General features: G+C 41.9%; 1 protein-coding gene across 6 annotated transcripts in view; it reads left to right on the forward strand.

Moving 5' to 3' along the window:
- The window catches only part of marchf8 (membrane-associated ring finger (C3HC4) 8), a 78,812-nt gene that overhangs the window by 62,018 nt on the left and 3,662 nt on the right, over window positions 1-13,132 (forward strand). For 4 of the 6 annotated variants that reach the window (XM_018678224.2, XM_018678223.2, XM_051076557.1 and 1 more), the window contains 4 exons: window positions 590-669; window positions 7,745-7,925; window positions 8,945-9,080; window positions 11,319-11,333. In XM_018678224.2, the coding sequence (XP_018533740.1) occupies window positions 590-669; window positions 7,745-7,925; window positions 8,945-9,080; window positions 11,319-11,333 (412 nt within the window). Of the gene's footprint in view, window positions 1-589; window positions 670-7,744; window positions 7,926-8,944; window positions 9,081-11,318; window positions 11,334-12,191; window positions 13,130-13,132 lie in introns of those variants that run through there. The other 2 variants (XM_051076559.1, XM_051076558.1) reach the window with 2 other exon arrangements.

A 13,132-nucleotide genomic window follows, 5' to 3' on the forward strand; every position in this document is an offset into this window, starting at 1 on the left:
TTTCCTTAAATAGTCAAGACCATTTCATGTAATCCTCACCACAGTGTTAGTGTAAAATAAATATTGATGAATGCTACAGTAGATAATGCTGAAGGTATTTTTATTATAATAGACTTGTACCTGCAGGTGTATCTGTTTAAAAATTATCTGTGGAGGCTGAACAATTCTACAGCCTCACGTCCTCCAGCTGTGATGTTCCGAGTGCCTCATCCTTCATAACTCTCTCTCTGTCTCATAGTCTGCCTCCTTCACTCTGTGGCAGCCTGGTGTTTTGCCTGCTCTGTGATGCACTGAGACAGATTTTTCCTGGCACTACTTTAATCAGATAGATTAACTGCCAGTATTGTGTTTTTTCTTTTTATCATCCTGTGCATCAGTGTGTGAAGTGTTTTACTCTTTCTGCGAAGATCAGATTCAGGTGCAGACAACCTGATAATTCTCCCCACACAGGACCTTTTCTGGCAACAACATGATTTGTTTTGTTGAATAATACAGCAGTTATTTCACCTCGGGGTTTCACTTAGACGTATCATTATTGTATTGTCTATCCTAAACTGCTTTTTTTGTGTGTGTTTGTTTTGTTCCTCAGGCGGGGAGTCCGACTTCTGTTAACGCTCCATGCAGTTTCTCCAGGACGTCAGTTTCTCCCTCCAGCCAGGACATCTGCAGGTACAAACCACTCTAGCCTCATTTCACTCTGCCACTGATGTAATTCATGTCCACAGTGATATGGACACCTGAGGGCAAAGCATTTTATCAATTTTTCAGTCCATTATTGGTGAAGGATCTTATCAGTGGGTGATGTTGGTTTAACTGTTACCCTTGAACAACACATTATCAGTGTGTGGAGTAGCCCTGGTTACGCGTAACCTGCTGTTAAATGGATTTAATTGTAACATGAGCCATTCAGTGTTTGGTAATTTTAGGCAGAGCTCCTGAAACCTTTTGTCTCCATTTTTTAATAAATTCCTTTGATTTCAGATGCATGATGTCTTTTCCATTTCTCTTTTTTGCCCTTTCCTGTTCCTTCTCCTGCTGTCCTTTACCACTGTTGTCTGACTCGCTCCTCTCATAAACACGCATTGCACAAACACTTTTACACTAGCATTCAGGACCAGGACTGTCAGAAGCAGACCACAGTGGTTCTGTTGAATTCTAATGGTAAAACCTGTCAGGCTTCAGGAGGTATTTCAGTGACCACCATCTGCACAGATGCCCTACCAGCCTCCAAACACACTAAACAGCGAGACTGGCTCTCTCTGCTCCGCCCCTCCTCCGTCAACATCCGACCCAATGGCTCGCTCAGGTTTTCTGCGTCTCTGAATGATGTGGGTCAGCGCGTGGATAGTCTCTGCCGTGGCCTGCACTTTATAGATCGCACCTGCTCCGAGGGAGAGCTGGAGCTGAAACCCGAGCCCGCTCAGCCGCCCAGTTTGGATCGACGGACGCACACACTCAACGGCAAGCTGGCTGCAGCACCCACACATCAGCACCCAAATCCAGCCTTCTCAACACGCACCCACCCCCACCTCATCCCCTCCTTCACCAACAACTACAAATACATGTTGGGCATCCCTCCCACCAATTGTTTTCCATCTGACCCTGCCATCATTGCCCCTCCTCCTCCTCTATCTAACTCCCACCTCCACCCTCATCACTCCCCAAGCGCCAACTTCCTCCGTCTCCTCCTCCCTTTCTCTCGATCCTCTACCTCGGCCAGCCTGCAGTGTTCTGAACTGGGCAGCTATGCCTCTCACCTCCACATCACCAAGTCCTCTAGCGCCCTGCTGGAAGGCAGTGAGTCAGGGTTTCCCCCCGAGGATCTACTGGGAGATGACGATGTGTTTGAGGAGGACCGGTCCAGTCCAGCTGCTAAGGGATCAGACCAACTGGCAACCCCAGATACAGTCACTGTGGTTGGGCCAGGTGCTCTTCTAGCCCCCCTGTGCTATATGGATGAGGACAGCGACTTGGACTGTTGCCCGACCCCTTTGTCAGAGAAAACTGGGCCACTGTCACCCTATTCACTATCTGGGGACTGCTGCAGGTGGGTGACTGTCTGGATGGTGTAATCCACACCCACCCTTACTGTGACTTGGTAGAGCCCAGACCAACCCCTGTGCCGTTAACGTGGCAGTGAACCCCAGAGCCCTGTGGAGTAGTGGAGAGCTTCTCATCCTGTAGTGATAGTCCCAGCAAATATCTTACACCTCAGCTGTATTTGTCCTCAGAGCCAATGCTTGGAGTGAACCTGTTAATCAGAAGAACCTGACACATAGATGCTTTAGTCTACACACACCGCACCACCCTACACATCCTCCTTACCTGCCCTGATTCAAACTCCTCATGTATGTGTCTAGAGCAAAAATGTTGCTTCATTTAATTTCATGCCATTTCATTTCACTTCACTATTATCTCAGTGCTCTGCCATGTTTTTCATTGTGCTGTCAAGCTGAGTTTTTAAAATAATATTTCACTGTTACTAGATCGATGAGGCATTAAAGTGTCTTACATGGGCTGCGGAAATTTGTGATTGATTTTGCCCATAAGCTTTAAGCTTTGCCGTAAAGGCAGGAATAAGGGCATTGGCAATGTTAAGGAAAATATAGAGGAGCAGAGGTTACGGTAGAAAATTTAATAGTATTGAGAAATGGAGAGTGTGTCCGTTTGAGAAATAGTGGAACAGAGGCAGACCAGGGACGATAAATAGTGTTGAACCAATGGAGTCTGCCTGATTGGGTCAACGGGGCCATCGTCACTCTTTTTCATGTGGCAGTCTGTGTGCAGTCTGATTGGCAGAGCCAGGCTATGTTAGGAGGGACAGATTCTCAGTAATATTTGATTATAGACCAGGTCATGGCTGTGTGGCCCCTACCGATGAGGCTTGCTAGCGGTAAGTCACCAAGAAAAGGAATTTTGAGCCCCTCATAGATCACATTGAGCCCCTCCGGGTTACAGTATCTGTGTGTCAATACTCTGCCTGGCAGCAGTTCATTGGATTGATGAGAGTTAATTCGAAAACACAAAGGAATGTCAATTATATAGGTCTGTCTTTGTTGTCCTCTCAGCTGTGGTCTATGCGTGCACTCTGTTCCAGATTAGACGTCTTATACGTCAGCTGTGGGCTGGTAGAGAAACACGAGCTTAGAATTGGCAAGGTGAAGGCCAGAGATCAGGAGGGAGATTATTGGCTTCAAATAGCTTGCGTAGTCTCTGACTACACACACACACACACACACACACACACACACACACAAACAAACAAACACATTGTGCCAGCTTTCTGTCAGGTGGCTTAAAACGTGAGCTCAGAGCAGAGGCTGAACTCACCTGTGAAAATGTGTGTGCGTGTATGTGTGTTGGATGGTTGTTTTTCACAGACGAATAGCGCTATAGTTAATTATTAACTAGCTCTTTTATTGGCAGCTTTTCAGAATGTGATGGTTGGAAGTCTGATAAGAAGTGACTTATTCTGTTTCCTTATCAGAAATGTCACCTTTCAGAAAAACTTAGAGGTACAAACAGTCCAGGAGTTAGTGGGTAGGTACTTTATGTTGCTTAACACATTACTGCCAGCGTCCGATCAGCAGAAAGCATATACACAGATGACATTTAACCCCTCTTTCTTTGAAGCAAATGCCAATCATCACAGTCAAGCTTACATTTATTTGCTTTGACTGCTGTTTGACCTTCTGCAATTTTTTATTTACCTCTTTTCTTCTTCATTGTGTTTTTATGGCTTTCACGCTCTTCACGTTTGCGTTATTGCCCTCTGTTGTTCTCATGCATGTGCTAGTAGAGCACTAAATTCAAACAAAACAGGGACAAAAACACTGCTTCATAGAGCCCCTAGTATTCAAAACCTCTTCAGGGTACCTTTAAGCGTCTGTAATATAAACCAACCAGAGGCTGTGTAATTCCTTAACCTTTCTACAGAAGATAAGTTTCTTCTCAGGAAATTTAATATTCTCTTTTAAGGCAAGAAAGGTCTCACAAAGAAAGACAAGTAACCTCTTAAGACATTCAGAGAGGGGAAAGGGGGGAAAGAGGTAGATGGCTCCTAGTGGTGCTGCCACTGATTCAATTGTGTTTTGCTCTGATCAGTGTATCTCTGGCAGAGCGTGGAGCTTAAACTGTTCAGACTGAAAACAGGCTGAGAACAGTAGAGAACAAAATGCCTCAGATGTCACACTCTGCCCCATACTACCCCCTATGAAAAACTGTTTATCAGAAATACACACACATACACACACAAAAAAACACAGAACAGATTGGTGTTAAAAAATTAATTTGAGAATAAACACATAAACATTGCAGGATGAGGGCAGAGCATGGAATAGCAGGAGGGAGGGCATCATAAAACGACACGGTGAGAGAGTGAAGAGTGCAAAGATCGCCTCACTGCCACAGGAGAAAAGTACGAGGAAACAGACAAGTGAGAACAGGAAGAAAGCGAATACGTCGCCAGGGCTGTAATGCTGCCGAGCTTGTTTCCCTCTCAGCTTGTGGCGCTTGTGATTGCCTGACTCTGTTTTGCTTCTCACATTTTAATGTTGACATACTTTAACGCTGCCTCTGCCATCTTAAAATTACTGTTAAACAGGGAGTGTTTTGGCTGCTGACACTAATGAAATTTTAACTTCACTCCTATGCCTAACAGTGCTTGGAATACGCTGCTGCTGACACTGATACAGTTAATTTGGCTGTAAATTTGCAAGATTATTAAGTTTATCTGTTAAACATATGGATGTACATTACTCTGATGACAAAGCTGAACTTTTTGTGCTCTGTTGGTGAGATTTCTATCTTCAAAGTGCGTTTTGAAGCAAGCAGCCTACATGAAATTTAGCAAAAATCTACATTTCTTGACAGAGGAACAGTCTCTTCCACTCATGTTGTTTACAGATCATTTTATTTCCACCATGGCTCCATGTGGAGGTGTAGGGATTTTTCTGTGGTTATCTCCTCCTACGCTTAAAAAAACAATCCATCAACACCCATCAATATTAGAATAATTTATTAAATCTGTCCAATTTCAGCAGAAGGCCCCAGCCCTTAATAGAAGCATTGAGAGACTCCAGGTCCTTAGGCTAATTTTTTATTTTTTATAGGAATTACAGTACAGTATGTGTGGGATGAGAATCTGCAGTTCATCTTGCGATTCCATGCAAACACAAACAAAGCAGCCGAGCCATAACCAACAAGAAAAAAAAGCCTCTCCTAGAGATGTTAATTGTGCCTGGTCTATCCCTTAATCCCTCAGTCCTCATTCCTCTCCCCCCACCTCCTCCTCTGTATGAGAAACCCATAGAAATGACCTATTTTTATCCTCCTTCGTTCACTTTGTCTTTTAATCTTGTAACGCTTTGGCCTGATCAGTGAAGTCTGAAAATAGACGTTATGTTGCTTGCTCACTTTCTAACATGTGTGGGCGTGTGTGGGTATGCATGTGTGTATACATGTGTCTTTATCCTCCTCTGAACCAGGATAAAGACAATCCCATTTGAGAACCCGACTCTCTTCTCCTTCTCCACCTTCTCTCCACGCTTTTATTTACTTCTTCTTCCCTGGGGAGAAGTGCCACTGCACTCTGCAACTCACTCTGGGGAAAACATAGTTGGAGCTGTTCTAGTTTATCCATCTGCTGATAAAAAATTGGTAGAAAAAAGTGAATTTGAAGAATAGTTGGAAATAAATACTGGTGCCATGTGCTTCCATTTATCTATGAAGCCTCTACAGGGAAATCATGATCACTTTATTCTACACTACAACAGCTTTACCTCCCTTTACAATTGTTCTTTTAGTCCAGTCAGAAACCAAAGCCTGACCTTTAATCAAAGTTGTGTTGTGGTGTAACAAACAGCAGCTGATTTTGGGGTTTATTGCTCATTCACTGAGGACTCTGCCCTGGTCTGAATATCCACAACAAGGTCAATGTCCTGACATTGAATTCTGAGATCATAATTACAGCTTCTGCTTCCTCTCAGTAGGGTGTGTGCATGTGATATTAAATTAACTTAGAGGTTCTAGACTGCTCTAGTAACCCTTTCTAACCCCTCAATCTGTCGTTTACCACTAAAAACTCACTGCTTTGGTCGACTCTGACTTACTGGTGTAAGTGTGTACACGTTCTGGATTCTCACACAATCTGTCTCAGCAGCAGTTGCACAGACATACTCTCACTTACACTGAACAGGCAGGCTCAGACAAATACACTCTTAGAAATACACTCTTAGTGTGGGTGACTAATAGCTGCTGTCCTCCAACCTGATAGACAATGTTCGGAATATGTGATCGGGGTGCGGTTTGGTCCAATATTAAAAATCTGATTGGTTCTTCCCACCGAAAAAAAACCTGTCCAGCAGTCCTTACAGGTGGCAGACACCTAATCAAATGTTCCAGTTGTGGGTGTCAGTGCACTTTACAAGCATCTGCAGGGGCTGAACACAATAGCACATACACCTGCTAAATCGAATGCAATTACATGCAGTGGCATTGCAACAAATAACAGATTTGAGAAGCTTAGAAAATTCAGGTAAGGTTATTTTTAAGGCAACGTTTGTGATGGAGTATCCCAACCAAGGGTATTTTCTTACCTTAGGGGGTACTTCTGCAGTTGTCAGGGGGTACATGGAAAGATTATAGAATTACTCAACTAATTTATTTTAAAAGCTCTATGCTGAAATTGAGCGTCCATGAAAACTATGTCAACAACCAAGTTGGCCAAAAGTAATAGATAAATGGCTTAAAGATACTGGAGCTAACTGTAATCAACAAATAGTTGAAATTGTTAGATACAAGTAGGATCTGTGTAAACAGATGAAATATTTAAGTCATACAAAAAAAGCTACACATAGTGGATAAACTATTGGAGTACTTCAGTTTTGGTAGTAGTAGTTTTCATACAAATGAAAACTTGACCAAGGCAACCTAAGCACTGACAGTTAAACTGTATGAAAAAATATGGTAAGAATATCTGCTATTATAGCATTAATAGCATCATCCAGTTTATGATTCATTCATAAGAACACATTTTGTAACATAAGAGTGGTGTAGTTGAGAGGGCATTTGAGTTCATCTGATTGGACTGTGGGGGTACATCTGAAACACAGGGTTGAGAGACTGATGATTGGATGCCACAATGTTGTTGTTGATTACATTGTCTGCGCTCCCTGTATGCATCAGCCTAACACAGTTATCATAACAGGCAACTTGTATCAGTTCTACCAGCACTGAAGTAAGGTTGCTGCTGCCACAACTGGAGGGTATCTGAGATTAGATTTGCTGTGTTCAATTTTGTGCTGCGATGTCGCAAGAACACAAGATGATTATTTTCTGAAAATGTCATTTTGATTTGCAAATGAAGTGCTTTGAATCAAATTAGTTTGTCTTGATTGGGTTTGTTCATGTGGGACATGTATTGATTCTGCATTCAGGGTGTTAATATGCTTTTATATTTGTGATTATATTCCCACCTGCCGTTCTTTCTCTATCTGTGGCTTATCTGTATCTGTGTGTGAAGCATTTATCTAAACACCTTGTCTTATTACACATACTACTCAAGAATACTACAGGTTTGCTGACATATATCTTCCAAAATTCAAGTTTTCTCAAGCTCTGGGAAATATCTGTCAGCTTTGCCTGCCAACTTTTCTCTTTTTGATCTTTCCTCTCCTCTGTCTTCCTTCTGTTACAGCTGTCTTGCCTCTAGCTTAGTGTTGACTGTATTCTTTGGCTCCCGTAGGATTTGTCACTGTGAAGGGGATGACGAGAGTCCTCTGATCACACCATGCCACTGCACGGGGAGCCTGCGCTTCGTCCACCAGGCCTGTCTACAGCAATGGATCAAGAGCTCCGACACTCGCTGCTGTGAGCTCTGTAAATATGAGTTCATCATGGAGACCAAGCTCAAACCACTTCGTAAGGTAAAACACAGTTTGAATGGGTACATATTTGTCTGAAGTGGAACATAGAGTCAATTAATGCCCATGTTTATTAGTTCAGTCTCAGTTAATAAATTCAGGCTGTTGCTGTCCCAACTAAACTCACTCCTTTGTTATGAAGCTGAAAATGCCGAAAGCTTTCTCCAATCTGTCACACAGATAACACAAGCATGACACTGAGCTTTGAAGCTGTTCTCATATGCACAACTTGTTGGGGTTGGGGGGGTGATTCATTTCAAATGGTTTAGAGGCAGTACACTTCCATTAAAGGCTCTTATCAATCACTGTGGCCTGAAGATAGCAGGACACTCTTAATTAAAATTCCTCCACCCTTCATTAGCTGCACAAAAGGCCTTAAACAAATGCTCTGCTGTTAATAGCTTCTGAATCCCACTGGTGAACGCTGAAGTTGCTTGTGTGTGAGCGCGCAAAGAAATTCAAGATGAGATGAGGATGTCGGTCTCGGTATGAAGTGTTTATCAAAGGATGCTTGGTTTCATCATTTCATACCCGCCTCTGGTCCAAGTGACCCTGTAATCGTGCTGTTTCATCACTGAAAACATCACTAACGCATTTGGATGTTGGGAGAGCCTCTACAGCTTATATGCTTGACATTGTATTTTGTGTTTTCTTTGTATCGCTGGGCTCATTTCCTGATACATTGTGCAGCCGGCGACAGACAGGGTGCTACAGTGTTAACTGAACTGGCTGGCAGGCAGCAGGGTAGCTGGCCTCTGTGTGCCCATTGCTGCATGCCACTTTTCTTCTCTATCTTACTCACCCTGCCAAGAACCCTTATGTAGCATTGGATCTTGATCACAGTAGCTGAATGCTCTTCATCAAATATTTAGATCACTCTGAGCTGCTCCAAAAAAACGGCCAACACTTAAGGTGTTAAGTGTGTGTGTTTGAAAGCATACTTCCTTGTTTCTGCATAAATGCATCACGTGTGCCCCTTTTTGACCTCCTGAAATGTCCCTCCTTTATCCTCTCCATGGCAGTGGGAGAAGCTACAGATGACGGCGAGCGAGAGAAGGAAGATCATGTGTTCGGTCACCTTCCATGTCATCGCCATCACCTGCGTGGTGTGGTCGCTCTATGTTCTCATCGACAGAACGGCAGAGGAAATCAAACAAGGTCAGCACAGACTCAGGCACACACACACATACACATAAGCATTAACATAACGGCATTGTCTGGTGTTAGATGTGGTGTTGTGTTCATCCATTCATCCACAATTTCCCACTGTCTCTAAGTCATTGATGTACAGTATTTAGCGACAAATCTGCATAAGTGTAGTATTATCTCAGTGGTGTGAGTACTGAGTGCAAATAGTGTGAAATGTTCTCAAAGATTAGAACATATGTGGGAGTAATTCACTTGCAGGAGCTCAGTGGGCATCAAAGTCGGGGCTGAGACTGAACAAATGTGTAGAAGAGTTTTTTTTGTCTGTGAGTTTTTTGGACTTTCAGTTCAAGTCAGTTCACTTTGATTTTAGACCTGTAGTCCATAAAAGAGAAAGCTGAGAGATAAAAGTAAAGAAGAAAAGAGATTTAAAAGTAGATATTTACATTTATATTCTCCGATCCAGTTAGAGTTAGATTGAAATTTTCAAAGGTTATTATTGAAAAGTGAGGTGATGTTCATTCCTGCTTGTTAAAAGGGGTTAGGACAGGTTTCATGAGTGTGCTGTGAATTGAAATGACGGTCAGTTTGTGGTTGATCTTAGTTTTAAAGGAAAGAATGTAGTCAACAAAAGGTCCTCACAAATAAAATATTTGTTTTTCTGACTGTGTGCATGGATTATCAGCTTATGTGTGTCCCAGAAAGGTGCAGCAGCAGTAGTTAGTAGCAGTTTGGCACATAATTGTGGCAAAGACTGGGCACAGCAGCTAAAAAGTAAATAGAACATACAGTGATGTTAATATTTTATTTCTGTAAAGCAATTAAAAAGGAATAGTTTAAATCTTACTTTCTTTCCAAGAGTTACATGAGAAGATTGATACAGCTCTCATGGCTTCATGCTAAATATGAAGCTCCTACTAGCACCACGAAGGCTGACTAATTAGCACACTATTTAAAGTTTGTTTACTCTGTACAAAAAACAGAAAGTGTAAAAGCAGTGTGGTTACCAGAGGTATCATGTGCCAGACTATTTCCTGGCAGGTATCAGTCACTTTCTAGTGTCTTGTCTTCACTGTTAGGTTGCCAGGCAACTAACTGAGACATTTTTATTCAGATTAAACAAACAAGATATAACTTGTAAGTGAGCTTAGTGAGCTTTTGAAGAGTGGGCTGGTAGATTTTTGTTACCTTCAGACAGCTGTTTCCTCCCGTTTCCAGTCTTTGTGCTGAGCTAAGCTAACCTGCTGCTGCCTGTGGCTTCATATTATGCTTACATCTTATGAGAGTGGTATCAATCTCCTCATCAAAGCTTTGGAACCAATTTAAAGATATTTCCTAAAATGACAAACTATTTCTTAAAAGAATTTGGGGGCACTTCTCGCTGACACCACAGCTTGTGTTCACTCTGTTTCCTGGCAAAGAAGGCTGTTTTGGCCCATGATAAGCTTTCAGCTTTTGTCACCATTTTTTCGCAATATTATGTGAATGTGCCAACCTGGAACCTGCTGCTGACTATGGACTGTAAAAACTGCAGGCAATAATCCAGCAAATAGTCAGAAGGGCATTATGATCTGTTAAAACTGCAGAATAACAGGAACAAAAGAAGACTTAGAGTTTCTCTTTAGTGGCCTCTAGAGCCCGTGCTCCTCCTTACATTGGTCCTGACCAAAGAGATCTGAAGCCCTTAGTTATGGAAAGAATGACGCCACCACCCTCAGAGTGCTGTGCACTCACTATCAGGGATAAAAATGGAGAAAGCACTTTTAATGACGAGCTGTTGTAACATCCGGTGGCACGTCGTCCGCTGCCACTCATTCCTCTCTGGCATATTTGGTGCTTCTGAGACAGTGTACAGATGGAAGAGCAGGCTGTGCCTGTTTAGCCAACCTGATGATTCAGACTTGTTAGAGTCCCTGAGGGCTGTCAGGTTCAATCACCATGGTGATGCCAAATAGTTCCTCGCCATTACTGGTTGTCCTCTGCCAAGTCTCACAGAACCACAGTTATGTTTTTTCTCTCAGTTTGCTCACAGATTATAGCAAATTAGATCTAATGTACCTTGAAATGTATTTTAATGTTTACTTTGATTTGTATAGCAGATTTAACATGTATGATTGCATGATAAGTTACATCCTAAAGTGTGCAACTGTAATATTTGACTTAATTTAAATTTCTGGCTTTGCCTTTTCTGTCAATCTGTTTGTGTGCCTGTGGTAATACATGAAACTTACACTCTCTTCACTCATGCAGCCGGAAAAATCCCAGGTAAACATTTCAAGTTTGACCTTTTGACTTTCAAGTTGTGTTCTCCCTGTCAGCCTTTCTGTCAGCTGTATCCAGTTCTTTTCCAACTGCACTTCACTCTCCCTTTCCTTCCCTTTTTTGCCTTGATTTCAGGATAGAGATAATAATTCTTCACCCTTAAAGGCTGGTTATATTCAGACCACCTCACTGAATGTTCCAACCTAATGAACACAGACAGACACACAGTCGAGGAACACACTGTGATTTATTTTTTTTCTGTTATATCGTGGCTGAGAGTTTTGATTAAAACAAACCTCACTGACACATTGAGTGCATAAGAGGAAACAGGTGCACTGGTTCAGCCAGCTGCTCTGCCTTTAAAAAAAAAAAAACAGGACCTATATTCACCAGAACCAAGTCATGAACAGAGGAAGTGCTCCACAGTAAAAAAAAAACAACAAAAAGATCTCATGTATTGATCGTCAGATGAATTTATTAACAGTCAAGAGGTTTCATTTTGTTTTTGTTTTTGGAGATCCCTTTTCTGCCTCCCAGTTTTTGTTTTGAATGATGCTGCAGCTTGTTACAAATATTTACACTTCCCAAAACTGTACATTTTTCATGCTTTGAGCATTACATTTCAGGGGTTAGTAATTTGCAGAAATGCTGCAACTGCCTCAGGGGCCATTGCAATGATTTGCACACTTTAGAAAATTAACTACAATTCACATACTGAATATTACTGCTAACCATTTCGTAATGCCTGCTGTGGTGTGATAGTTTATTTAAGTGTTGTTGTTCCCACTTTTCAAAAAGTTGATTGTTTCTTGTTGTTACATACAATTATTTTGGGGGGCATTTTGTGCCTTTATTTGACAGCAACATGGGAGAGATGTCAGGAAATGAGAAGAGAGGTTTGGGGAATGACATGCTACAATGGTTCCCGGCCACACATGGACATTGTGGTTCATGGTCAGTGCCTGAACCCCTACGCCACCAGGCTGCCCCCATTTGTTTCTATTCATATCGGTGCAGTATGAAAACCAAGTTGCAGACTAGAAGCCTGCTTGAGTTAGATAATTGCCACAGATAACCAATTTCCCACAATGACCTAATACATTCAGAAATATTCAAAGGACAGCCACTGCCATATAAACAATACAGCAAAATCTGTGATGGTAGACACATTTATACTTCATTATGCTATATATATGGCATCTTATGGCCCAACCATACTGCATTGCCACAGAATAATAAAACAATTTTGACTAAAATAAACAGGATATTCACTATCTCAAGCAAGTATCAAGTTTCAGGAATTTGATTCTCATACTGTATGGATTTTAATGAAAAAACACAATTAGATATCATATAGTATGCTGGAAAAAGGTCTGCAGTAATATCAAGTGTGCAGTACAAAAACATCAGTGTGGTCCTTGAACATTCGCCCACCTCTTTTAAAATATACAGCACATTGAAATGATATCCTGTCCATTTGTCTTCCATACAACATGTATACTGCATTGTCTGATGGTTTCCCCACCCGCATACTGTCCTTGTTAAAGCATATTGTAGTCCAAGGTTGATCTGTTGAATGATTGACTGAGGTACCTGTTAAACTTGCAGCAGCTTATTGAGCCAGTCTTTTCCCTCCTGTTTTATTTGTACTTCAACATTTTTACCTTTTGACCTCCCTAGCTTAAAGAGTATACATGAAGTACATGTATTAGACTGTAAATATTTTCTTTTTCTTTTTTTCCTGCAGGCTGGTCTATGTTTGACTTGTGCACATGTTTCTTTTGTGTCTGCTCTCTGTTCCT

This window comes from Lates calcarifer, linkage group LG16_LG22 (genome assembly GCF_001640805.2).
Source record: "Lates calcarifer isolate ASB-BC8 linkage group LG16_LG22, TLL_Latcal_v3, whole genome shotgun sequence".
Lineage (NCBI taxonomy): Eukaryota > Metazoa > Chordata > Actinopteri > Centropomidae > Lates > Lates calcarifer.